At 53.3% G+C, this 27,962-nt stretch overlaps 1 protein-coding gene across 2 annotated transcripts in view; it reads left to right on the forward strand.

Moving 5' to 3' along the window:
* Positions 1 to 26,543, forward strand: part of kdm5a (lysine demethylase 5A) — a 37,515-nt gene extending 10,972 nt beyond the window's left edge. For both annotated transcript variants that reach the window (XM_084448119.1, XM_084448120.1), the window contains exons 13-29: positions 34 to 153; positions 413 to 607; positions 2,069 to 2,250; positions 3,113 to 3,237; positions 3,993 to 4,143; positions 4,274 to 4,394; positions 5,620 to 5,796; positions 8,656 to 8,834; positions 10,187 to 10,325; positions 10,596 to 10,775; positions 10,995 to 11,561; positions 12,037 to 12,195; positions 12,692 to 12,820; positions 21,351 to 21,498; positions 21,606 to 21,826; positions 22,491 to 22,955; positions 26,191 to 26,543. In XM_084448119.1, the coding sequence (XP_084304245.1) occupies positions 34 to 153; positions 413 to 607; positions 2,069 to 2,250; positions 3,113 to 3,237; positions 3,993 to 4,143; positions 4,274 to 4,394; positions 5,620 to 5,796; positions 8,656 to 8,834; positions 10,187 to 10,325; positions 10,596 to 10,775; positions 10,995 to 11,561; positions 12,037 to 12,195; positions 12,692 to 12,820; positions 21,351 to 21,498; positions 21,606 to 21,826; positions 22,491 to 22,955; positions 26,191 to 26,454 (3,522 nt within the window). In that variant the 3' untranslated portion in view covers positions 26,455 to 26,543. The remainder of the gene's footprint in view (positions 1 to 33; positions 154 to 412; positions 608 to 2,068; positions 2,251 to 3,112; positions 3,238 to 3,992; positions 4,144 to 4,273; positions 4,395 to 5,619; positions 5,797 to 8,655; positions 8,835 to 10,186; positions 10,326 to 10,595; positions 10,776 to 10,994; positions 11,562 to 12,036; positions 12,196 to 12,691; positions 12,821 to 21,350; positions 21,499 to 21,605; positions 21,827 to 22,490; positions 22,956 to 26,190) is intronic.
* The last annotated feature ends 1,419 nt before the right edge of the window (positions 26,544 to 27,962 follow it).

Raw genomic sequence — 27,962 nt, forward strand, 5'->3', positions numbered from 1 at the left:
CTGATGTGTGTGTGTGTGTGTGTGCGTGCTCAGGTGTTCAGGACGAACCAGTGTGCAGGGGAGTTCGTGGTGACCTTCCCCAGAGCTTACCACAGCGGCTTCAACCAGGGATACAACTTCGCTGAGGCCGTCAACTTCTGCACTGCTGACTGGGTACAGAGCACACGAGCTCATGAGCACCCCGCTCCGGGAGCCAATCAGAGCGCAGTGTTAGTGGACAGACATGGGAAGGAGACTGGGATTGATGAAGAGTGTGTGTGGTGTGTGTGTGTGTGTGTGTGTGTGTGGTGTGTGTGTGTGTGGTGTGTGTGTGTGTGTGTGTGTGTGTGTGTGTGTATGGGTATGTGTGTGTGTGTGTGTGTGTGTGTGTGTGTGTGTGCGCGCGTGTGTGTGTGGCGTTTGTCCTCCCCAGCTGCCCATGGGCCGTCAGTGTGTGTCCCACTACCGGCGTCTCCAGCGCTACTGCGTCTTCTCCCACGAGGAGCTGCTGTGCAAGATGGCCGCCGACCCCGAGAGCCTGGACGTGGAGCTGGCCGCCGCCGTGTTCAGGGAGATGGGCGAGATGATGGAGGAGGAGACGCGGCTACGCCAGGCCGTACAGGAGATGGTGAGGGAGAGAGAGAGAGAGAGGGGGTGGGGGGCAGTGTTGGGCAAGTTACTTGATAAAAGTAATCAAGTAAAGTTACCGATTAGTTTCTCTGAATTGTAATTAAATTACTTTACTGATCACCCGCACGGAAAAGTAACCAGATTACAAATTACTTTTGAGTTACTTTCTAAAACCAGATCATTCCTTACCCGAATCATAGAATTAAGCAATAATTGCGTTGTTAGGCATGACGCGAAGCGTATCACTATAACACACGGCCTCGAGTGGTTTATTGCTTTTATACAACGGTTACTACAGCTATTAGTGTAAAATAAACACACAGCAATGTAAAATATTAACATTTATTTAAAACGAAGCATCATTCCCTCAATTCTGCCGAGCAAAATAGTTCCCCTAACAAAAGGGTTGCCAAGCAACAGATGCATTAATACTGAAAATGGAATGATATGCGGTCCCAGGTGTGTGTTACAAAGTATTTTAACACGGCTTCCAGCCAATCAGAATCAAGAACCAGAACTAACCGTTGTATAAGTGCTGATCTAGGATCAGTTTTGCATCTTAGTTAAGTATCTCAAAGTTATCCCATTTTTATTAGGTCAGTAACTGTAATCTGATTACTGAGAATTCAAATGTAAATCCCTTATATTCCAAGTTACTGGAAAAAGTACAAATGAAGGTAGAGGGGGACAGATTAGTACAGATGAAGGTAGAGGGGGACAGATTAGTACAGATGAAGGTAGAGGGGGACAGATTAGTACAGATGAAGGTAGAGGGGGACAGATTAGTACAGATGAAGGTAGAGGGGGACAGATTAGTACAGATGAAGGTAGAGGGGGACAGATTAGTACAGATGAAGGTAGAGGGGGACAGATTAGTACAGATGAAGGTAGAGGGGGACAGATTAGTACAGATGAAGGTAGAGGGGGACAGATTAGTACAGATGAAGGTAGAGGGGGAAAGATTAGTACAGATGAAGGTAGAGGGGGACAGATTAGTACAGATGAAGGTAGAGGGGGACAGATTAGTACAGATGAAGGTAGAGGGGGACAGATTAGTACAGATGAAGGTAGAGGGGGACAGATTAGTACAGATGAAGGTAGAGGGGACAGATTAGTACAGATGAAGGTAGAGGGGGACAGATTAGTACAGATGAAGGTAGAGGGGGGCAGATTAGTACAGATGAAGGTAGAGGGGGACAGATTAGTACAGATGAAGGTAGAGGGGGACAGATTAGTACAGATGAAGGTAGAGGGGGACAGATTAGTACAGATGAAGGTAGAGGGGGACAGATTAGTACAGATGAAGGTAGAGGGGGACAGATTAGTACAGATGAAGGTAGAGGGGGACAGATTAGTACAGATGAAGGTAGAGGGGGACAGATTAGTACAGATGAAGTAGATTCTGTATTTGCCCTGTAATTCATAATGTGATCTCTCTTCCTCTCTCCGGTGCCTGTAGGGGGTGCTGTCCTCGGAGCTGGAGGTGTTTGAGCTGGTCCCCGACGAGGAGCGCCAGTGTCAGAAGTGCAAGACCACCTGCTTCCTGTCCGCGCTGACCTGCCCCTGCAGCCCTGAGAGGCTGGTGTGTCTGCACCACGCGGCCGAGCTCTGTGACTGTCCGCTGGGCAGCAAGTGTCTCAGGTGAGGCCCCGCCTCCCCAGCCCTGGTCTGACGCAGCGGAGGGAGGTTTGGGGAATTAGCCTCGTTGTTTGTTTATTACTGCCCAATCAGTGGTGACAGCATTAAATCTGGTTGAGTCATTAAAGGACAATGCTAGTTTTTGACAACCTGGACCTTATTTACGGCATACGTTTGACTCACCGAGATCACTTTGGAGTAGTTCGGAGGCCTGTAGAAGAAATGTAAAATCCAGCGCGAGACAGTATATCCATGTAATGTCTTTATGAATCGCTAGTTGTGCTTACATAGAGAGCATAGGCCTGTTGTGGTTTTTCACATGCCTCTGTAATATGATCTTTAGAAACATCTTTAGAAACTAAATAGCTTCCTCACTTGCTCCAGCACACATGCGCACAGCGCGCAATTGTTGCTCCAGCACGCTGTGCTTATGCGTGCTGGAGAAAGTTGGAGAAATGTTTCAAGTTGAAGAAATACAGCCCCCCCCCCCCCCCCCTCTTCCCGAATACGGATGTGTCCAGCCAGACCTTTCTCCAGCGCTGGCACAGAGTAAACCAAGTGTGGAGATAGCGTAGGTCTGGCTATGCAAGAATTTCCTGACCCCTAACTCCCAACTCCTAACCTCTGCCCCCTAACTCCTCACTTTTGTTCTTTTTTTTCTTTTTATTCTTTAGTTTAACAGGGACGGCGCACAATTAAAAGGCAATTTCACCAGAATTAGCAGCTGCTAAATGACACCGTAGTCCCTGGGCTGATGGATTAAGCCATACAACTTTAAGACCAACTTCTAACCTCTAACTCCTGACCTCTAACCTCTAACTCCTGACCTCTAACCTACCTTGGGCGTGCGTGTGTGTGTGTCAAGGTACAGGTACGACCTGGAGGAGTTCCCGTCCATGCTGTACGGGGTGAAGTCCCGAGCCCAGTCCTACGACACCTGGGTGAAGAGGGTGACCGAGGCGCTGGCGGCTGACCACAAGAACAAGAAAGGTAGGAGAAGACCCCTGACCCTGACCCTAACCATACCCTAACCATACCCTAGCCTTGGTCTGGGAACAGGGGCAGGTCTTACGATGCTCTAGGATAAAAAATTAAAAACCGATTTGGGCTCAGTCACATGCATTTCCTGCTGTTCTCTTTCTCTACCCCCATCTATCTTTCTAATACTCCTGGTATCTGCTCTCTCCTTCTCTCATTCCCACTCTGGCCCACCTCCCTCCCTCCCTCCTTCCCAACCTCCCTTCCTCCCTCCCCACCTCCCTCCCCACCTTCCTCCCTCCCTGCCTCCCTCCCCACCTTCCTCCCTCCCTCCCCACCTCCCTCCCTCCCTCCCCACCTTCCTCCCTCCCTCCTTCCCCACCTCCCTCCCTCCGCACCTTCCTCCCTCCCTCCCTCCCCACCTTCCTCCCTCCCTCCCCACCTTCCTCCCTCCCCACCTCCCTCCCTCTCCACCTTCCTCCCTCCCTCCCCGCCTTCCTCCCTCCCCACCTTCCTCCCTCCCTCCCTCCCCACCTTCCTCCCTCCCTCCCCGCCTTCCTCCCTCCCTGCCTCCCTCCCCACCTTCCTCCCTCCCTTCCTCCCTCCCTCCCCACCTTCCTCCCTCCCTCCTTCCCCACCTTCCTCCCTCCCTCCTTCCCCACCTTCCTCCCTCCCTCCCTCCCTCCCCACCTTCCTCCCTCTCTCCCTCCCTGCCTCCCTCTCCACCTCCCTCCCCACCTCCCTCCTCCGTCCCTCCCCCCCCTCAGACCTGATCGAGCTGAAGGTTCTGCTGGAGGATGCTGAGGACCGGCGGTACCCGGAGAACGCCGTGTTCCGCAAGCTGAGGGAGATGGTGAAGGAGGCCGAGACCTGCTCTTCCGTAGCACAGCTGCTGCTCAGCCGCAAGCTGAGGCACAGGTCACACACACACACACACACACACACACACACACACACACGTCATGTTTATAACATCCTAAATCTTCAAACCCCTCATGATAACTAGCAGCTGACGGTGTGTTGTTGTTGTTGTTGTTGTGTGTTGCAGCAGCCGTTTGCGTGTGGAGAGCAGCCGCACGCGCACCAGGCTGACCGTGGAGGAGCTGAAGGCCTTCGTGGAGCAGCTGTTCCGTCTGCCCTGTGTCATCAGCCAGGCTAGGCAGGTCAAGGTGAGAGCCCCTAGCCCGACTAGACCTAACCCTAGCCCTAGCCCGACTAGACCTAACCCTAGCCCGACTAGACCTAACCCTAGCCCTAGCCCGACTAGACCTAACCCTAGCCCGACTAGACCTAACCCTAGCCCGACTAGATCTAACCCTAGCCCTACCCCGACTAGACCTAACCCTAGCCCGACTAGACCTAGACCTAACCCTAGCCTGACTAGACCTAGACCTAACCCTAGCCCGACTAGACCTAGACCTAGACCTAACCCTAGCCCGACTAGACCTAGACCTAGACCTAACCCTAGCCCGACTAGACCTAGACCTAACCCTAGACCCTGACCTAACCCTAGCCCGACTAGACCTAGACCTAACCCTAGCCCGACTAGACCTAGACCTAACCCTAGCCCGACTAGACCTAGACCTAACCCTAGCCCGACTAGACCTAGACCTAGACCTAACCCTAGCCCGACTAGACCTAGACCTAACCCTAGCCCGACTAGACCTAGACCTAACCCTAAACCTAGCCCGACTAGAGCTAGACCTAACCCTAGACCTAGACCTAACCCTAGGCCGACTAGACCTAGACCTAACCCTAAACCTAGCCCGACTAGACCTAGACCTAACCCTAGACCTAGCCCGACTAGACCTAGACCTAACCCTAGCCCGACTAGACCTAGACCTAACCCTAAACCTAGCCCGACTAGACCTAGACCTAACCCTAGCCCGACTAGACCTAGACCTAACCCTAGCCCGACTAGACCTAGACCTAACCCTAAACCTAGCCCGACTAGACCTAACCCTAGACCTAGACCTAACCCTAGCCCGACTAGACCTAACCCTAGCCCGACTAGACCTAGACCTAACCCTAGCCCGACTAGACCTAGACCTAGCCCGACTAGACCTAGACCTAACCCTAGCCCGACTAGACCTAGACCTAACCCTAAACCTAGCCCGACTAGACCTAGACCTAACCCTAGACCTAGACCTAACCCTAGCCCGACTAGACCTAGACCTAACCCTAAACCTAGCCCGACTAGACCTAGACCTAACCCTAAACCTAGCCCGACTAGACCTAGACCTAACCCTAGCCCGACTAGACCTAGACCTAACCCTAGACCTAACCCTAGACCTAGCCCGACTAGGCCTAGACCTAACCCTGCTACACTCTAGCAACACCTAGCCAGACTAGACCTAACCCTGCTACACACTCTCTCTGTCTCTCTCTCTCCAGGAGCTGTTGGAGAATGTGGAGGATTTCCACGAGCGAGCCCAGGTGGCGCTGGCTGATGAGATGCCCGACTCGTCCAAGCTGCAGGCTCTGCTGGACCTGGGCAGCGGTCTGGACCTGGAGCTGCCCGAGCTGCCCAGACTGAAGCAGGAGCTGCAGCAGGCCCGCTGGCTGGACGAGGTATCTGCCTGTCTGTCCGTCTGTCTGTCTGTCTGTCTGTCTGTCTGTCTGCCTGCCTGTCTGCCTGTCTGCCTGCCTGTCTGTCTGTCTGCTTGCTTGCTTGCTTGCTTGCTTGTCTGTCTGTCTGTCTGCCTGCCTGTCTGTCTGTTTGCCTGTCTGCCTGCCTGCCTGCCTGTCTGTGTGTCTGGGCAACAGAGCTACCATGGGTTTGGTGCAGGGTCATGCATATCACAATACTATACATATCACAATACTATACATATCACAATACTATACATATCACAATACGATACATATCACAATACTATACATATCACAATACGATACATATCACAATACGATACATATCACAATACGTTGCGATACGATACAGTACATATTGCGATACATTGCAATACTACCAATTTACTGAAAAATGTAAAATACAGCTTAAAATACAACTCCATCCCCCGCTGTGAGGTGATCCTGAGGGCGGAGGGAATGTGAGGACATTTTAAATCCATTTAAAACATGAATAATGTATATGACTGAATTCTATCCTTAATATCTATTCCCTGTCTTCTGTATATTTTCCTTGCGCAAAAAAAAGAAATATATATAGTTGTTTATTTTATTGTATCGATACTGTAAAAAATCTAAAACATTGTATTGCTGTATGGATTTTCTGGCCCTAGTTTGGTGTTGATGTGAACGTTTGAACCATCCATAAGTTGTTGATGTGGCATGAAGGAGACCTGGGGCCTCATTTATAAACATTGCGTAGAATCCACGTAACTAAGTTATCTTAGCTAAGTGATTACTAAAATATACGCACAAAAAATCTCTGATTTATAAAACGCTGCGTATCACAACCCATGTTCACTCAGGCATGCCTACGCCAGCTGCCCTTTATAAATCACAATCAACACTTAACTTGGCGCACGTCAACGCGCGTTCTGATCACACCCCAATTAACGCCCACAATTGCCTATAAATGGTCAGTGATACGCCTATACATATGCAACGACAATGGAGCCGAGTGCAAAAGGCAGAAAGAGAAAGATACATTTTACCGATGCGAGGTGGAGGTATTGGTCAACGAGGTAGAGACGCCGCAAAAGTATCTTTTCGGAACGATGATTTCACATGTGCACGACTGATAAGAGCACCTGTTAGGCCTGAGTGGTCCCATTTAGATTATAATGAATTATCTATCATGCAGGCTATATTGGCATTCGTTTAGTGCGGTAGGCCTTATATAGGTGGCTGCTGATATCCAAACTGATAATCATTATAAGCCTATAGTGTTGTTGCATGGGTAATGGGGTTTGGATCTATATTGCACGTAATCTAATGCTTCACAGGGTGGCCCATGAATAAAATGCCTAACTTATCAACGTATAAACGGGTCAATTTACAATGACATCCATAACAATGCAAACATGTAGGCCTATAGTGACTAATTAAGGCAAGTATCCCCAATTTAACTGTACGACAGATCTGAGGGTTCTTTGCAGCAGCCAATTTGTGTATTTTCCGGGATATCATGCATTTCACATACTTTCTCAAAACATTCTGTAGGCATATAGAAGCTGCGTGTTCTAATGGATGTTGCGGGATAGCCAAGCACATATTAGAACATCTGTGCCAAGTACCGGCATATCCAAGGCCCCGTGCGTCATGGCCTACTATAATCCAGCTGTATCAGTGCCTGTATCGAGGTCTTGTAAATATATGGGGTCCATGGATGAGTTTCATGTGATTCTATAAAGCGTAATTATAGCTACACACATGACGATTCGTCATTCAAATTAATAATCTAACTTGCTCCCTTGTGTTCTTACAACTTGGAGACGCATCACCTCCATGCGCTGTTTTGCGCACAGCTAATTCTACCAAAGCGGCATGTCAGCATTGGGATGACATGCTTTTTAGGCCCACATTCCTCGCATGCCTGCTACATGACAATCATAAGACTTATGAGGATATATGATGATGTACAATATAGCCTAATGTAGCCTACAGTTGCCTCAAGTAGGACATTTCCATTCACCGCTCAACATCATTGTAATTGCGGCTTGCCTCAGTGGTCATTCGGGTTTACATAAAAGCCTAATCAAATATAGGCTATAAATACATAAATACATTAACGAATGAATAGGTGGATAATTAAACATACGAATAATTAACTAAATAAATGATTAACTGAATAAATATACTTCAACGCCGAATGCAACATTTGTTTGGTGCGGTATAGGCCTTATAGTTGTAGGCTAAAGACATACGGAATCATTACTATGATAATCTATAGGCTCGTGTCGTGTTGTGTTATCAACGTAATGTGGCTTTTATTCATAGGCTACTGCCCGTGATGCTTCTCGGGATAGCCTATAAATGAATAGGCCTACAACATAACATTATATTATGACACAAATGGGTCAATTCACAGACACATCCAAAGCAATGCCGACATTATTTCGTGATTAGGCTACGGTGGCGATTGATTCCGTTTAAACTGTGTGACACATTGGAGGGTTTCTTGCAGCGACCGATGTATTTATTATTCAATATGTCATGTGTTTCGCAGACTTTCCCGAGTTTCATCCCTCTGCCATCGGAGTCGCGTTTTCCCCTTTCTCCAGAAACGTGCTTATCGTAGTTAAAGGAGGGTCGAAGTGTGCGTAGAGTTACGCACACCTTCCGCCAACTTATCGCTCAGCTTGTTTTTTATAAATACCGAAAGTTGCGTAGAAAGTTGCTCAGCATGGGTTACGCACGCTTTTGTACTTACGCAACGTTTATAAATGAGGCCCCAGGTGAGCAGTGGCTCAGCCTGACTGCAAGTGAAGGGTTCCTGACATTTCACCTTTTGAACGGCAGGTGCGACTGACCCTGGCGGAGCCCCAGCGGGTGACCCTGGAGCTGATGAAGCGGCTGATCGACTCGGGGGTGGGGCTGGCGCCGCACCCCGCGCTGGAGAAGGCCATGGCGGAGCTGCAGGAGGTCCTCACCGTGTCGGAGCGCTGGGAGGACAAGGCCCGCGCCAGTCTGCAGGCCAGGTGAGGACCACACCCCCTCTACCCCTACCCTCTACCCTCTACCCCCAACCCCCTACCCCCAACCCCCTACCCCTGCCCCCTACCCCCTATCCCTGCACCAGTCTGCAGGCCAGGTGAGGACCACACACCCTCTACCCCTCCCCCTAAACTACCCCCAACCCCTGCACCAGTCTGCAGGCCAGGGGCCTCATTTATAAACGTTGCGTAGAATCCACGTAACTAAGTTTGCTTAGCTAAGTAAGTACAAAAATATACGCACAAAAAATCTCCGATTTATAAAACGCTGCGTATCACAACCCATGTTCACTCAGGCCACGCCAACTCCAGCTGCCCTTTATAAATCACAATAAACACTTAACTTGGCGCACGTGAACGTGCGTTCTGATCACACCCCAATTAATGCCCACAATTGCCTATAAATGGTCATTGATACGCCCCTAATACATATGCAATGAGAATGGAGCCGAGTGCAAAAGGCAGAAAGAGAAAGAGAATTTTACTGAGTGCGAGGTGGAGGTATTGGTCAATGAGGCATAGACGTGCCAAAAGGTTCTTTTCGGAACGATGATTTCACATGTGCACGACTGAGTGGTCCCAATTAGATTATAAATAATTATCTATCATGCAGGCTATATTGGCATTCGTTTAGTGCGGTAGGCCTTATTAGTTGGCTGCTGATATCCAAACTGATAATCATGCCTATAGTGTTGGGTATATGGGTAATGGGGTTTGGATCTATATTGCACGTAATCTAATGCTTCACAGGGTGGCCCATGAATAAAAGGCCTAGCTTATCAACGTACAAATGGGTCAATTTACAATGACATCCATAACAATGCAAACATGTAGGCCTAATAGTGACTACTTAAGGCAATTATCCCCAATTAAACTACGACAGATCTGAGGGTTCTTTGCAGCAGCCAATTTGTGTATTTTCCGGGATATCGTGCATTTCACATACTTTCTCAAAACATTCTGTAGGCCTATAGAAGCTGCGTGTTCGAACGGATGTTGCGGGATAGCCAAGCACATATTAGAACATCTGTGCCAAGTCCCGGCATATCCAAGGCCCCGTGCGTCATGGCCTACTATAATCCAGCTATATCAGTGCCTGTATCGAGGTCTTGTAAATATATGGGGTCCATGGATGGGTTTCATGTGATTCTATAAAGCTTAATTATAGCTACACACAGTGTTGTCTAGCTACAGATTTCTTCTTTAACGGGGTGGATCAGTTTTTAATTTAGTCCCGACTGTATGCTCCCGATGAAGTCTGTTGAAATGCAGCTGGATTGTGGTGTCCGTGCCGGAGGCTCTGTCTGGTCTGAGCTGTTCTCCTCCGTGTCCCACAGGCCTCGCCACAGCATGGCCACCCTGGAGAGCATCGTGGTGGAGGCCAGGACCATCCCGGCATACCTGCCCAACGTGCTTGCGCTCCGAGAGGCTCTCCATAAAGCCAAGGAGTGGTCCAGTAAGGTGGAAGCCATTCAGGTAAGGTCAGCCGACACCCTAACTCTGCCCCTAACTCTAACCACTGCCCAGGACGCAGGCCTACAGGCTCCGACTAGAGCTTCAGGTAGGAATGCTGGTGAAATCTACGTCCCCTGAGAATCTCCTTTTTGAGTCTCCTCTGTCTTCCTTTGACCCCCCCCCCCCTCCCCCCCCACACACACACACACTCTCCAACATGGACACATGGGATACGTTGTATTCCCCCCTCTGGCATATGAAGCTCCTGTCTGTGCTCGGCCTCTCCTCTAGAACGGCAGTAGCTACGGCTACCTGGAGCAGCTGGAGAGCCTGCTGGGGCGGGGGCGCTCCATCCCTGTCCGTCTGGACCCCCTGGCGCAGGTGGAGGCCCAGGTGGCCTCGGCTCGGGCCTGGAGGGAGAGGACGGCGCGCACCTTCCTCAAGAAGAACTCCACCTACACTCTGCTGCAGGTGAACCCTAACCCTAACACCTGCTGCAGGTCAGGGGTCAGCCCCGGGAGCCTGGCTACAGTCTGATCAGAGAGCAGGGTCTCAACTCCATCTCCCTCTCTCGTTCTCTCCCTCCCTCCCTCCCCCCTCTCTCTCTCTCTCCCTCCCTCCCTCTCTCTCTCTCTCTCTCTCTCTCTCTTTCTCTCCCTTCCTCCCTCCCTCCCTCCCTCTCTCTCTCAGGTCCTGAGTCCGCGTGTGGACATCGGCGTGTACGGTAACAGTAAGAGCAAGCGCAAGCGCGTGAAGGAGCTGCTGGAGAAGGAGCGCGGCGTGTTCCACCCCGAGGCGGCGAGCGACCCTGACGAGGGTCCGGAGGAGGCGGCGGCGCGGGACCCCGCCGCCGTGGTGGCCGCCTTCAAGGCCAAGGAGCAGAAGGAGGTGGAGGCCATCCACTCCCTGCGTGCCGCCAACCTCGCCAAGATGGCGATGGCGGACCGCATCGAGGAGGTGAAGTTCTGCCTGTGCCGCAAGACGGCCAGCGGGTTCATGCTCCAGTGCGAGCTGTGCAAGGACTGGTTCCACGGCGCCTGCGTGCCGCTGCCCAAGACGGGCTGCCAGAAGAAGGCGGGCGCCGGGTGGCAGAGCAGCGGCAAGGACGCCAAGTTCCTGTGCCCGCTGTGCCAGCGCTCGCGGCGGCCGCGCCTGGAGACCATCCTGTCCCTGCTGGTGTCCCTGCAGAAGCTGCCCGTCCGCCTGCCCGAGGGGGAGGCCCTGCAGTGTCTGACCGAGAGAGCCATGGGCTGGCAGGTAACCTGAACCCTCACCCGCTACTGGTAATCACCTGCTACTGGTAATCACCTGTTACTGGTAATCACCTGTTACTGGTAATCACCTGCTACTGGTAATCACCTGTTACTGGTAATCACCTGCTACTGGTAATCACCTGTTACTGGTAATCACCTGTTACTGGTAATCACCTGTTACTGGTAATCACCTGTTACTGGTAATCACCTGCTACTGGTAATCACCTGTTACTGGTAATCACCTGTTACTGGTAATCACCTGCTACTGGTAATCACCTGTTACTGGTAATCCACCTGTTACTGGTAATCACCTGCTACTGGTAATCACCTGCTACTGGTAATCACCTGTTATTGGTCATCGTCTACTACTGGTCACCAGTTACTGGTAATCACCTGTTACTGGTAATCACCTGTTAGTGGTATAAGGCAGGTAGGACACGTCTCTGTCTGCCTACCTGACCCTGTCCCCCTGCCTGCAGGACCGAGCGCGGCAGGCCCTGGCCACGGAGGAGCTGTCCTCAGCCCTGGCCAAGCTGTCTGTGCTGTCCCAGCGCATGGTGGAGCAGGCCGCCCGGGAGAAGACGGAGAAGATCATCAACGCTGAGCTGCAGAAGGCGGCTGCCAACCCCGACCTGCAGGTACCAGCACACCTAGTCTCAGCGCCAGACCCACCAGAGTTCTCTCGCTGATACGCTACGCTAGCTACGCTAACTATGCTACTGCATGCTGCAGATCTCTCTCTGGGTCTGGGACACTTCATGCAAAAATCTGGTGCTCAAATCCTGGCAATTCATTGGTGATGGGGTAGTGATGGGTAGTGATGGGTGATGGGTAGTGATGGGTTATGGGGTAGTGATGGGTTATGGGTAGTGATGGGTGATGGGGTGGTAATGGGTAGTGATGGGTGATGGGGTTGTAATGGGTAGTGATGGGTGATGGGGTGGTAATGGGTAGTGATGGGTGATGGGGTGGTAATGGGTAGTGATGGGTGATGGGGTTGTAATGGGTAGTGATGGGTGATGGGGTGGTAATGGGTAGTGATGGGTGATGGGGTGGTAATGGGTAGTGATGGGTTATGGGGTGGTAATGGGTAGTGATGGGTGATGGGTAGTGATGGTGACTCTGCGTCCTCAGGGCCACATCCAAACGTTCCAGCAGGCGGGGTTCAGCAGAGCCACGTCTCCTCGCCAGACGCTCGACTACGATGACGAGGAGACCGATTCAGACGAGGACATCAGGGAGACGTACGGCTACGACATGAAGGTATCACTACTGACTTTATCACTACTGATGTTATCACTACTGACGCTATCACTACTGACTTTATCACTACTGACTTTATCACTACACACGTTATCACTACTGATGTTATCACTACTGACGCTATCACTACTTATGTTATCACTACTGACGTTATCACTACTGATGTTATCACTACAGACGTTATCATTACTGATGTTATCACTACTGATGTTATCACTACTGACGCTATCACTACAGACATTCACTACTGACATCATCACTACTGACTTTATCACTACTGACTTTATCACTACACACGTTATCACTACTGATGTTATCACTACAGACATCACTACTGACGTTATCACTACAGACGTTATCACTACTGATGTTATCACTACTGACGTTATCACTACAGACGTTATCACTACTGATGTTATCACTACTGACGCTATCACTACAGACATCACTACTGACGTTATCACTACAGACGTTATCACTACTTAGTTATCACTACTGACGCTATCACTACAGACATTCACTACTGACATCATCACTACAGACGTTATCACTACTGACTTTATCACTACAGACGTTATCACTACAGACGTTATCACTACAGACGTTATCATTACTGACTTTATCACTATAGACGTTATCACTACAGACATTATCACTACAGACGTTATCACTACTGACGCTATTACTACTGACGTTATCACTACTGACGTTATCACTACTGATGTTATTACTACTGATGTTATCACTACTGACGTTATCACTACTGACACTATTACTACTGACGTTATCACTACTGACGTTATCACTACTGATGTTATCACTACAGACATGGCCGGGTTTCCCGAACGAGTTAAGAAGCACTTAACTCCAAAGTACCTCTTAACTCCCATACAAAGGGTTGTTTAAGAAGAGTTCCTTAAGAAGGTTCTTTATCGGGAAACGTGGCCATTATCACTACTGACGTTATCACTACAGACTTTATCACTACAGACATTATCTACAGGACTTCTTGCTGCTGCTGTCTGTTCCCAAAGTCAGAACAGAAAAGGGGAAAATGGCTTTTAGTTATTCGGCTCCTTCTGCCTGGAACATGCTACAAAATGATCTCAAACTTGAGGAGCAGGTCTCAATAGAAGTTTTTAAATCCACTATGAAGGTTTTAGAGGTGGATTTAACAGTATGTTCATGTTTTTAACTAGCGTATTGCCGTATAGCCAAATCACCAAGTCACGTGTACTGTTGCATCTCGTGTTTCTGTTGTATATTTCCGTCTGTAAATCTGTGTTTGGATCTTGGCCAGGTCTCTCTTGAAAAATAGATTTTTAATCTCAATGGGACTTTTTCCTGGTTAAATAAAGGCTAAATTAAAAAAAAAAGAAAAGAAATATCACTACAGACTTTATCACTACTGACGTTATCACTGCTGACATTATCACTACAGTACTGACGTTCACTACTGACTTTATCACTACAGACGTTATCACTACTGATGTTATCACTACTGACTTTATCACTACAGACGTTATCACTACTGATGTTATCACTACTGATGTTATCACTACAGACGTTCTATTTCGTGGAGCTCCGCCCCACAGGGCTAGCTCCTATTGGCTAGCGAAACCCAGCTAGCTACATTGACTGAAGAAAAAAACATACACGCACCTGTGTCCAACCAGGTCCGGTGCACCACTGTATAAGCGGGCTACGCCCGCACATCTGCTCCTTCGAAATTTTCAGCTCGCATTGCTACTGGAGAAGATCAGAAGATGTCTACTCAGCGGACCCAAGCGGACCTGGCGGCGTCCCTAGATGACCCCCTGCCGGTGCCGATGGATCCGCCGGATCGTTTCTGTGTCTGCGGCTCCCGCTACAGCGACGTGGGACACCACCTCTGCTTCCGCTGTCTGGGGCCGCAGCACGCCAGAGCGGGTCTGGCTCCATCCCCCGCCTGCGAGATCTGCGCCCTCCTGGACCCCATGGAGAGGATGCTCCGGGCGCATTTCTTCGCTCCGCCGCCGCTGGAGACTGAAGGTCTGGTCCAGCTGGTCGGCGAGGACATCGGCGCGCCCCCGCAACAACCGGCGGCCCCGATTACCTCCCTCGCGCCTACGGATGATGAGGATGAGCTCTCCGGGGAAGACGAGGTTCTCTCTGCGTCGGAGGCCACTACGGCTAGTGGCGCCTCCTTCCCGGGGCGGGGTTCCTTCGATCGCGACCTGCCCCGGCTGCTGGAGAGAGCCGCGCATCACCTCGGTATCTCCGTCCCGGAGGTTGCTGCGACTACGGGGCTCCCACTGTGGAGCTCCGTCTGCTACGGGCGTCCCTCTCAGCCTGCTCCTCGTCTCCTGCCGGCTATGCCTGACCTGGAGGCGTTCGTCGAGGCTGAATGGGAGCGGCCGTTGGCCATCAGAGGTCCGCTTCGCCAGTTCAGCAGAGCTACGAGGGTAACCGGCTGGACTGACGTAGCAGCTATCGGCTCTCCTCCTCTGGAACCCGACATTGCAGCGGTCCTGGTGCCTGGTTCCTCCGCCTGGGGCTCGGCCAGGAAGCCTCTCATGCCGGACGTCAAAGACAAGACAACCCTGTCCTTGGCCGACAAAGGTTTTTCTCTGGCCGCGCAGGCCGTGGCTGCCTCCTCCTCCATTGCTATGCTGGCCATTTACATCGGCCAGCTAGCTACGGAGCAAACCCCCCCCTCTATGGATGAAGACAGGAGAGCGGAGATGGCCGAAGCCGCCGGAGCAGTGGCTCAGCTTGTGAGAATCTCCGCCTCCTGTCTGGGTGGAGTGATGGCCACGTCGGTGGTGCAGCAGCGCCACCTATGGCTCTCCCTGACTCGTCTGCGCGAGGAAAGCAAGAGTGTCCTCCTCAACTCACCGGTCAGTAGGGAGGGGTTGTTTGGGGCAGCTGTGTCTAAGATCCTGGAGCAGTGTCGCAGCCAGGAGCAGGACCGGCTCCTCCTCGCTCGCCACCTCGCGGCTCCGGGGGAGCGCAGTGTGCCGGCACGTCCGCGTGCTCCGGCTGATGCTGCCGCGACTGGGAGCAAGCGCCGGCGGACACACAAGACTAAACAACCTGCCACGGGGTCCCGCCCCGCTACGGCCCATGGACCGGCTCGCCCGGGCTCCTGGACTGCGCACGCGGCTCCTCCCCCGCGACCTCCCCCTGCCTACCCCGCCCAGGGTGCCGGGACCGGTCCGGCGTCTTCAAGCGCGCCCACCGCTCCGCCTCCGGCTTGGGGTAGGAAGAGGCGCACCTATTGACGGTGCGTGAAGATGCGTGACTGTGTTGTGTCCACACCACGCTCTGTTAAGAGCGGCGGTGAGCAAGTTTCCCTGTTCAATAAAACAAACACGATGCAACGTTATCAAGCTGGTTGTAATGTGCAGTCCGCATCTCCTCCCTTTTCAACTACTGTAATGTTCTCGGCTAGAGCCGCTGGGTCTTCTGTGAAAGAGTCAGAATTGACCACGGCAGGTCTCGCCGCAGCTGGGAGACCGGCTCGAGCCGCGGAGTCTTTTCCTGCTAAAGCAGACGTGACTCACGCGGGGCTCGCCGGCTCAGCTGATGTGATGTATTCGGCTAGAGCCACCGGGTCTTCCGTGAAAAAGTCGGAATTGACCATGGCAGGTCTCGCCGCAGCTGAAAAACCGACTCGAGCCGCGGAGTTTTTTCCTGCAAAGAGAGCAGACGTGACGCGCGCAGCTCTCGCCGGTTCAGCGAATGTAATATATTCGGCTAGAGCCGCCGGGTCCTCTGTGAGAAAGTCAGATTTGACCACGGCAGGTCTCGCCGCCCCTGTTCTAAACAGACCGGTTGGGTTTTTAACAGAGGGGATGTGTGCGCCCAGGCCAAGTGCTATGGCTGTACTGCCCTGTTCGGAGTTTTCTCGGGACCGACCGCTGGCGGGGTTTAGCGGCGAAAAAGATGCGCTAGACCCCCAGACGGCGTTCGTTCATTCGGGCCGAGCGTTCGAGCCTCTCCCTGTGTGTTCGACAGGTAGAGAGTTTTCACGCTCACCGGTCAGTGAGAATACTTCCGTGTTTACTGCCTCGGCTGGCTATTTGACACTGCCCGCCTCTCATGTCCCGTCTAGTCGGTCTGCGAAAGACGGCACCTTGCCAGATCATGCAAATGAGAAGGCGGGGCTTCCCGCATTGCAACACTCCGCCGTTTTCTCTCAATGGGATGAGCGACGGCGGCTTGTTAGCAATGCGGACGGTGTCGGCTCACTTCCTCTTTTTGTGAATGAAGTGCTTCTTGACAGGAATGCCATTCATTCTCGCGCTGTTCAGGGACATGGAACTCCCAATGGGGATTTTTCATCTCCCTTTCGAGGGTGGCCCGCCTTGGGCCAGGACAGCAGAGTTTCTCAGCTGTCCGGTGGCGGTCAGGGCCAAATTGAACTATGGCAGGTTCCTCGATCTGTTCCCGCGATCTCCGGCACAACCTCTTTCCAACCGCTTCACAGTCTGGCAGGAGAGATGTCTCCTGGACAGCTGGTTGCAGCGTGTTCTACGGGAAGGGTATCTCATTCAGTTTTGTTGCCCCCCACCGCCCTTCATGGGCGTAGTGGAGACAGTGATACCGCGTCCCGCTCAGGCTGCCGCTCTGTCAGCAGAGATTGCAGAACTGATGGCGAAGGGAGCGGTAACTGTGGTCCCGTCAGGCCAGAGGGACGAGGGATTTTATTCCCGCTACTTCCTCGTGCCAAAGAAGACGGGGGGCGTGAGGCCAATTTTGGACCTCCGCCTTTTCAACAAAACGGTGGCGAATCTGAAGTTCCATATGCTTACGGTGCGACAAATGCTGGAGGCATTCCTTCCCGGCGATTTTTGCACCAGCATAGACCTCAAGGACGCTTACTTCCACATACCGATAGCTCATCGGCATCGGAAGTTTTTGCGTTTCGCCTACCTGGGTGTGGCGTACGAATATACCAGACTCCCGTTTGGATATGCGCTCGCCCCCAGAACCTTCTCCAATTGTGTGGAGGCGGCGTTGAGGCCACTGCGCCGGCAGGGCATCAGGATCCTGGCGTACCTGGACGACCTGCTGGTACTGGCTCCGTCGCCTTTGTTGGCTCTGATGCATACCGCCACGGTGGTGCGGCATCTCACCGACCTGGGGTTTGCAATCAACTGGGAGAAGAGTGCTCTGTGGCCGGCCCGTCAGATTGTTTACCTAGGTATCAATCTGGACACGAGCGCCATGAGAGCACGGCTATCCGATTCAAGGAGGGAAACACTGGAGAAGAGTCTCAGTGTTTGCCGTCCTTCTCGAAAGATCGCGGTTCTGTCGATCATGCGCCTTCTGGGTCTCATGGCAGCCGCCCATGTGGTAGTGTCACTGGGCCTTCTTCACATGAGGTGCGTGCAGAGATGGTTCGCGCGGCTTCGTCTGGACCCTGTGAGGCACAGACGGCGCCTTGTGCGGATGCCGGGGTCGTTGTCAGCAGACCTCGACTATTGGAGGGACCGGCGCGTAATAGCGCACGGTGTTCCAATAGGCAGGGTGTCGGCTCACGTCGCTGTCTTCACAGACGCGTCTCTAAGCGGCTGGGGTGGTACATGTCTGTCCCAGGCCGTAGGTGGTTTGTGGGCCGTCGGAGAACGGCGCCACATCAACCTCCTGGAGTTGGAGACGGTGCTACTGACATTGCGCCACTTTGTACACCTGGTACAGGGGCGCGATGTGCTGGTGCGGTCAGACAACCAGACCACAGTAGCTTACGTCAACCGACAAGGGGGAGTCCGCTCGCCAGCGCTTCACCGTCTGGCGGTAACGCTGTGGCGATGGGCTCATGTCAATCTCCGGTCACTGACAGCGCGGCACATTGCCGGCCGTCTGAACGTCGGGGCGGACCTGATGTCTCGGGGCGGGCCTCACCCGGACGAGTGGAGCCTACATCCTCAGGTAGTGGCTCAGCTCTGGACCCGGTTCGGCAGAGCAGGGGTGGATCTCTTTGCTTCGAGAGAGAACGCGAAGTGTCCCCTCTGGTTCTCTCTGAGACAGCAGGACCAGCCTCCGCTGGGCGTGGATGCGTTCGCGCATGCCCCCTGGCCGGGGGCGCTGCTGTATGCTTTCCTGCCGATGGGGCTGATTTTACCATTGTTGGCCAGGGTGCGGTCGGAGGGTGCATCAGTGATACTGATAGCGCCGGACCGCCACTGGGCGAGATGGTATGCAGAAGTGATGGCCATGACTACTGTAGATCCGTGGCACATCCCTCATTGGCCGAACGCTCTGTCCCAGGCGGAGGGCTCAATTTGCGCACCTCCAGTCTTGGGACGGCCGCTGGTGGCCTGGCTCTTGAACGGCGGAGATTGTCTGATAGGGGACTCTCTCCGGCCGTGATCTGTACAATTCAGAGCGCGCGCGCGGCTTCCACTGCCTTGGTTTACTCTGGCAAATGGGCTGCTTTTGCGCGTTGGTGTGAGGAAAGGGACTTCGCTCCCGAGTCATGCTCGGTCGAGGCGATTTTGGAATTCCTTCAGCACCTGATGGGTCATGGTGGCGGTTTGGCAGCATCCACTATCAAGGTGTATGCGTGTGCTATTTCCGCATGCCATGAGGGGTTCGCCAAAACTACGGTTTTCGGGCATCCCCTGGTTAAACGCTTCCTGGCCGGCACGCGCCGTCTTCGCCCTGTGCGTAAGGCTGCGGCGCCGCCTTGGGATTTGCTCTTGGTTCTGGATGCGCTATGTAAAGCGCCGTTCGAACCAATGGAGCGGATATCTCTCAAGTGGCTGTCGATTAAGACCGCGCTGCTCCTTGCTCTGACGTCGGGCAAGCGGGTCAGTGATCTGAGGGCGTTGACAGTTTTTCTCATCACGGGTGATGGGAGCAAAGCTGTGTTGCGCACGGATCCATCTTTCGTTCCGAAGGTGGTCCGGGGCGCCTATAGGGCACGGGATTTGGAGCTGGGAGCCTTCTATCCTCCACCTCATGCGAGCGAGGAAGAGGCCCGCCTGCATTTGTTGTGTCCTGTGCGTGCGTTGATGTGTTACGTCCAGCGCACGGCTGCGGTCCGCACCACCCCCCAGTTGTTGGTTTGCCACGGCCCAGGGAAGGTGGGTTCTCCGTTGTCGAAACAGCGTCTCTCCCATTGGATCTGTGAGGGCATCGCCCAGTCTTACGTGACTGCGGGTCGTCCTCTGCCTGGTGCTGTTCGGGCACACTCCACAAGGGGTGTGGCCACGTCAGTTGCCCTGTTCAATGGTGTGTCAGTGGAGGACATCTGTGCGGCGGCGACTTGGTCGTCCCCGTCTCCTTTTGTCCGTTATTACCTTTTATCCATGTCCTCTGTCTCTGTGGCGTCATCTGTGCTAAACACAGCCGCCGGTGCGAGCCAGCGTTAGACAGGATTTTTCATGTAGGTGTTCGGCTCGAGTCGCCGGGTCTTCTGTGAAAGAGTCAGAATTGACCATGGCAGGTCTCGCCGCTACTGGAGAACCGGTTTGAGCCGCGGGGTCTTTTCCTGCTAGGAAAGCAGACGTGACTCACTCAGGTCTCACCGGTTCAGCTAAGGTAGGAGCGGGCCCGTCTAAGTGACGTTCCGTTCCTGTTTATGTGTGAGGCTGGGACGGGCTTGTTACGGAGTAACCGCTTTGGTCCAGCTCTCGCCCCACGTACCTCTCCTTGCCCTCGGCTGTGATAGACTGAGTGTGGCGGGGTGGGGCCAGTGCTTGGGTCGGATCAACTGTTAGTATGGTCTCGCCTTGGAGCCCTGGCTTGTGTCCTGACTGGTTCCCTTACTGGGGCCAGCAAGAGTGTATGGTGCGGTCGTGTAGCTCCGCTTATGCCAATAGGAGCTAGCCCTGTGGGGCGGAGCTCCACGAAATAGAACGATGGTTACGTATTGTAACCCTAGTTCTATGAGTGGAGCGGAGCCCCACAGGGAACAGACTTGCTGCCCCGCAGTCTGCTCGCTGAAAATTTCGGTTAGGAGCAGATGTGCGGGCGTAGCCCGCTTATACAGTGGTGCACCGGACCTGGTTGGACACAGGTGCGTGTATGTTTTTTTCTTCAGTCAATGTAGCTAGCTGGGTTTCGCTAGCCAATAGGAGCTAGCCCTGTGGGGCTCCGCTCCACTCATAGAACTAGGGTTACAATACGTAACCATCGTTATCACTGCTGACTTTATCACTACTGATGTTATCACTGCTGACATTATCACTGCATACATGATCACTACAGACATTATCACTACAGACATTATCACTGCAGACATCACATTATCACAACAAACTACTGACGTTCACTACTGACGTTCACTACTGACATCACTACAGACATCATCACTACTGACCTCACTGCTGATAGTCACTACTGATATTCACTACTGACATCACTACTGACATCACTACTGACATCACTACTGACATCTTGCTCTCAGATTGAGGCAGGGAAAAGAATGTATTTGAACTGTGAGAAAATATCTGTTGGATATGGACCAAGTGGAACAGAGGAAGGATAATAGATGGAAGGGGGACACTGCTGACGTCTGAGTGTGTCGGTGCGTGTGCAGGACTCTGGAGAGGTGAAGCCCTACCTGTTCTGTGATGAAGAGATCCCTGTGAAGTCGGAGGAAGTGGTCAGTCACATGTGGCCCGCCGCCACGCCCTCCTTCTGTGCTGAACACGCCTACTCCTCCGCCTCAAAGACCTGTGTCCAGAGTAAGATCCTCACCTCACTCACTCACACACACACACACACACACACACACACACACACACACACACACACATACACAACCAGTACTAACCCAACCCTCCCCCCCCAGACATGGGGCCCCCCAGGAAGCAGCCCAGGAAGACCCCCCTGGTGCCGCGCAGCCTGGAGCCCCCTGTGCTGGAGCTGTCCCCCCCGGCCAAGGCCCAGCTGGAGGAGCTGATGATGGTGGGGGACCTGCTGGAGGTGTCCCTGGACGAGACCCAGCACATCTGGAGGATCCTCCAGGCCACACACCCCCCCTCCGAGGACCGCTTCCTTCAGGTGATGGAGGTAGGAAGATGCATGGCGACTGGTGCTCCAAACATGGAGACATACTGTTACTCCAAACATGGAGTCTGTTACATACTGTTACTCCAAACATGGAGTCTGTTACATACTGTTACTCTAAACGTGGAGTCTGCTACATGGTATGTTACTCCAAACATGGAGTCGGTTACAGTGTTACTCCAGACATGGAGTCTATTACATGCTGTTACTCCAAACCTGGAGTCGTACTGTTACTTCATGGAGTCTGTTACAAACTGTTACTCAAAACATGGAGACATAGTGTTACTCCAATCATGGAAGTTGTCACATGCTGTTACTCCAAGCATGGAGTTATACTGTTACTCCAAACATGGATTCTGTGATATACCGTTACTCCAAACATGGAATCCCTTTCATACTGTTACTCCAAACATGGAGTCTGTTACAGGCTGTTACTCCAAACTGCTTAACAGGAGGGGTGTTGAAGGTTAATCTAAATGCTAGGTAGGATAAGTGACGTCAAGGTTACAGATAAATCAAGTTACATATTCCTCTCTCACTGCATATCTTTCTCTTGCCCTTCTCTCTCTTTTTGTCTCTTCTCCATCTGTCTCCCTCACTCTGTCTCTCTCTCTCTCTCTCTCTCTCTCTCTCTCTCTCTCTCTCTCTCTCTCTCTCTCGGCCCCAGTCGGAGGACCCTCAGCTGGAGAAACCCCTGAAGGTCAGGATGAAGGACTCGGAGAAGAAGAGGAAGAGGAAGCTGGAGAGGGCGGAGCATCACCACATGCTGCTGGCGGCCGCCGCCGGGGGCGGGGCCGGGATGAGCGACGTGGGCCGGCCCAAGAGCAAGGAGCTGAAGCGGGTCGGTCTGGAGCTGGCGGGCAAGCCCAAGAAGAAGAAGCTGAAGCTGAACCCGGACAAGTCCCGGGAGATGAAGCAGCTGGCCAAGCGGCTGGCCAAGGAGGAGAAGGAGAGGAAGAGGAAGGAGCGGGCGGCGGCCAAGGCCGAGGGTCTGCGCGAGGGCCTGGAGAAGCGCAAGGAGAAGAAGATCCTCGACATCCCCTCCAAGTACGACTGGTCTGGGGCGGAGGACTCCAACGACGAGAACGCCGTCTGCGCGGCCAAGAACTGCCAACGGCCCTGCAAGGACAAGGTGAGGCCGAGCGCGGCTGTGACGGAGCCGCCGCGCCGACCCCGGGTGCTGTTCCGTGTCTGGCCAGCGGAGGGCAGTCATAGCTGCCGTCTGCACTCCAGTCTGGACCAGTACCCAGGCCTGTCCTAGACCAGTACCCAGGCCTGTCCTAGACCAGTACCCAGGCCTGTCCTAGACCAGTACCCAGGCCTGTCCTAGACCAGTACCCAGGCCTGTCCTAGACCAGTACCCAGGCCTGTCTTAGACCAGTACCCAGGCCTGTCCTAGGCCACCAGAGAGGAAGTGCAGTCTGACAGCTGATCCATAGATGATTGACTGATAGTGTTGAACGTATGGAGGTTTACTGTTTAACAGAGTGCAGAGGGCACAGGCTTCAACGCACCAAGTTATGCAGGTTATCTTGACACCATCTATTGCTGAAGAGGAACAGTATTCCAGAACTATTGCGAAACCTTCATAAGATGGAGTAGGTCAAAGTCCTAGTATTATTAGTGAGCTCACAGTAAAGACCCAGTGTACTTGTGACACGCTCCGAGCAGCCTGCCAATCATGTAGTGTAGTGTAATGTAGTGTATGTAGCCCTAACATAAGTATTTGCTCACCTGACAAAAGGAACTAATTCATGTCATTAATATCAAGAACACATAAGTTAGCTTGCTAGCTGACATAAAATGACGTCTTGTAATTATATATTACGTTTTACATTTGTCATTTAGCAGACGCTTTTGATGCATTTAATGTAGGAAGTCAGTGTACCTCTACTCTCCAGAACTCTCAAGTGTATCTCCTTTCTAAAACAAGTGACTAAGAGCATAATCTAATGCTGAGGCAAAGTGCAAGAATAGCAATCTAAAATACAATAGGTGCTTAAGAGGGAGGATCGTTGTAGTACTGTACTTCTTGAAGAGGTGAGTTTTGAGCCTGCGGTGAAAGATGAGCAGCGACTCTGCTGTCCTGACGTCAGTGGGCAGTTCGTTCCACCACTGCGGGGCCAGGACAGAGAAGAGCCGTGACCGCGTTGATCGACCGCAGGGGCCTCGGCGTGACAGGCAACCAATTAGCCTTGTGAGACTATCCTGATCTCGGGAGACTATCCTGATCTCGTGAGACCATCCTGATCTTGCAAGATCACGCTCAGTTTCACCCTATCGTTCTAGATAGGGTGGAGGCCAGACTGATCTGTGGACAAAAACTGAAAGTGACCTCGCTAGATCAGGATGATCTCACGAGGCTAGCAACCAGTCTCCCAGAGGTAGCGGAGCATAGAGGTCCGGAGGGGGTGTAGGGCTTGACCATGGCCTGGAGGTAGGAGGGAGCTGTTCCTTTCATTGCCCTGTAGGTTAGCGCCAGAGTTTTAAACTGGATGTGAGCCACTACAGGGAGCCAGTGTAGGGAACGGAGGAGGGAAGTTGTGTGTGAGAACTTGGGGTGGTTGAACACCAGGCGAGCAGCAGCTTTCTGGACCAGTTCCAGAGGTTTAATGGCTGACGCCGGAGGCCTACCAAGGACGGAGTTGCAGTAGTCCAGGCAGGAGATGGCATGTAGAGAGTACAGAGTGGTCATGGGTGTTGTGATGTGACCCGCTATCCCAGCCGCCAGCCGTAGGTGTGCTTGCTCAGTGGGGAAGTTAATAATGGACAGTGTGGAGTAAACATCTTTGGAAATGAGCATCATGGAAGGTTATTGAATATCAACAGCTGGAACACCCTAAAGAGAGTTACACATCACATATTAACAGAGCAGCCATGTGCTGTGGACAGCTTAACCAGGAGCCCGCCTCCAACCTGCCATGTGCTGGACGCTCCCAGCCTGAGATCAGGGGAACTCCACCAGTCCAACTGCGGCTACCGCCATCTTTGGGGATTGTGTGTTTAATGCCGGGCTCACACTCGAGGATGTTAAAAATCCTGACCCATTTCAAGATCGGTTTGCATCACCCACATAAGGAGAATCTTAACAGATGTTCTTCTCGCGAATCTCAAACAAGCGCACACTACAAGATTTGAAAATATCGGCTCATCACACACTACAGGATATTATCGTGCTCGAGGGAGCTACGAACCATTGCCCTCTGACTTGTAAAGTAGACTAGTGATGTGATAATCTAAATGTCAAACATGTTCAGGGTTTTCCTGGCTCAGAGTGAGATGGAGGTGGTGCCTTGGGGTATTTGTAAACAACAAACAGCTTAGAACATTTGTGAGGGCATATAATGGAACTGTGACAATAAAGTAGGTCGTCAGGCCAAACAGTACTAGTGTAGGCGACACAGTAGACCTGAGGTTTCATGTCAATGGCTGGAGAAGAGGCTCCACACTCTCAAAGAGAAAACATTGTTCAATAACCTGAGCTTGATAACTTCAGCGTATTGGTGAAGTCGAGAGCTTTGTCCCAGTCCAAACCCTGTGTTCCTACAAGATGTGGCTGTTTGGGCGTTGAAGTCATGGGAGGAACACTTGTTCTAACCCTTGTTTTCACCGCTACCGCGTATGACACCGACCGCACCTGAGAGTAACCAGCGAATCGCCTGAAAGGAAAAAAGGACCAGAACAATTATGTGCACTCGCGCAAATGCTCCTAATTATATATCGAGGTTGCAAAGTATAAAAAGTGTAAAAATGTTACAACATAAATAACTGGAAAACAAAAAATGAATACCAAAATGTGTACAGGTTGGCAGGTCTTAAGTGTTTTTTTGTCGAGAGCTGGAGGCGGCACACAATTTGACCGAGACGGCCGCCTCGTAACTCTGCAGGGAAAAAAACGTGTGATATTATCTGTGTGGGTCTGTCAGGGAGAGGTGAGTGATATTATCTGTGTGGGTCTCTGTCAGGGAGAGGTGTGTGATATTATCTGTGTGGGTCTGTCAGGGAGAGGTGTGTGATATTATCTGTGTGGGTCTGTCAGGGAGAGGTGTGTGATATTTTCTGTGTCCGTCTGTCAGGGAGAGGTGAGTGATATTATCTGTGTGGGTCTGTCAGGGAGAGGTGTGTGATATTATCTGTGTGGGTCTGTCAGGGAGAGGTGTGTGATATTATCTGTGTGGGTCTGTCAGGGAGAGGTGTGTGATATTATCTGTGTGGGTCTGTCAGGGAGAGGTGTGTGATATTATCTGTGTGGGTCTGTCAGGGAGAGGTGTGTGATATTATCTGTGTGGGTCTGTTAGGGAGAGGTGTGTGATATTATCTGTGTGGGTCTGTCAGGTGTTTGATGTGATGTGTGTCTGTCCCCTCAGGTGGACTGGGTGCAGTGTGACGGGGGCTGTGACGAGTGGTTCCACCAGGTGTGCGTGGGCGTGTCCTGCGAGATGGCGGAGACGGAGGACTACATCTGCTGCGTCTGCTCCCGCAAGGCTGGCATGCTGGGCGGGGCCGCGGCCGGAGGGGCCTCCCTGGTGAAGGCGGAGGAGGGCGTGGCGCGGGCGGGGCCGGGCGGAGCCGGGCAGGGCCCGCCCCCCGCGCTCCCCCAGCAGGAGCTGGACCCTCGGGAGAGCAGCTAGCGACGGGACGGCCCAGGCCGGACGCCACGGACGCCACGCTCCCAGGCTCACACACCCCAGACCTCCGCCAGTCCGGCGTCAGTCCAGGACTTCCCTCCGCTCCACAGACAGCTGGAGGGATGGAGGAGAGGGGGGTGGAGGAGAGGGTGGAGGAGAGGATGGAGGAGAGGGTGGAGGAGAGGATGGAGGAGAGGGTGGAGGAGAGGATGGAGGAGAGGGTGGAGGAGAGGGTGGAGGAGAGGATGGAGGAGAGGATGGAGGAGAGGGTGGAGGAGGGATGTTGGACACAATAAGCCTAACCCTCGTTTTCTCTCTTCTCCACCTCCCTCACTATGTGGCTGATGGGCAGGGGGGGTCTGTACTAGACCAGGGGAGGGGGGGGGGGGTCTGTACTAGACCAGGGCAGTGGGGGGGGGTCTGTACTAGACCAGGACGGTGGGGAGGAGGGGTCTGTACTAGACCAGGGGAGGGGTGTCTGTACTAGACCAGGACGGTGGGGAGGGGGGGTCTGTACTAGACCAGGGGAGGGGGGGGGGGAGGGGGGGGGGTCTGTACTAGACCAGGGCAGGGTGGTGGGGAGGGGGGGTCTGTACTAGACCAGGACGGTGGGGAGGGGGGGTCTGTACTAGACCAGGACGGTGGGGAGGGGGGGTCTGTACTAGACCAGGGGAGGGTGGTGGGGAGGGGGGGGGGTCTGTACTAGACCAGGACGGTGGGGAGGGGGGGTCTGTACTAGACCAGGACGGTGGGGAGGGGGGGTCTGTACTAGACCAGGGGAGGGTGGTGGGGAGGGGGGGGGGTCTGTACTAGACCAGGACGGTGGGGAGGGGGGGTCTGTACTAGACCAGGACGGTGGGGAGGGGGGGTCTGTACTAGACCAGGGGAGGGTGGTGGGGAGGGGGGGGGGTCTGTACTAGACCAGGACGGTGGGGAGGGGGGGTCTGTACTAGACCAGGGGAGGGTGGTGGGGAGGGGGGGGGGTCTGTACTAGACCAGGGGAGGGTGGTGGGGAGGGGGGGGGGTCTGTACTAGACCAGGACGGTGGGGAGGGGGGGGGGTCTGTACTAGACCAGGGGAGGGTGGTGGGGAGGGGGGGTCTGTACTAGACCAGGACGGTGGGGAGGGGGGGGGGGTCTGTACTAGACGGGGAGGGGGGGGGGTCTGTACTAGACCAGGGGAGGGTGGTGGGGAGGGGGGGTCTGTACTAGACCAGGACGGTGGGGAGGGGGGGGGGGTCTGTACTAGACGGGGAGGGGGGGGGGTCTGTACTAGACCAGGACGGTGGGGAGGGGGGGGTCTGTACTAGACCAGGACGGTGGGGAGGGGGGGTCTGTACTAGACCAGGACGGTGGGGAGGGGGGGTCTGTACTAGACCAGGACGGTGGGGAGGGGGGGTCTGTACTAGACCAGGGGAGGGTGGTGGGGAGGGGGGGTCTGTACTAGACCAGGGGAGGGTGGTGGGGAGGGGGGGGGGTCTGTACTAGACCAGGACGGTGGGGAGGGGGGGG

This window comes from Borostomias antarcticus (genome assembly GCF_949987555.1).
Source record: "Borostomias antarcticus genome assembly, chromosome: 13".
Taxonomy (NCBI): Eukaryota; Metazoa; Chordata; class Actinopteri; order Stomiiformes; family Stomiidae; genus Borostomias; species Borostomias antarcticus.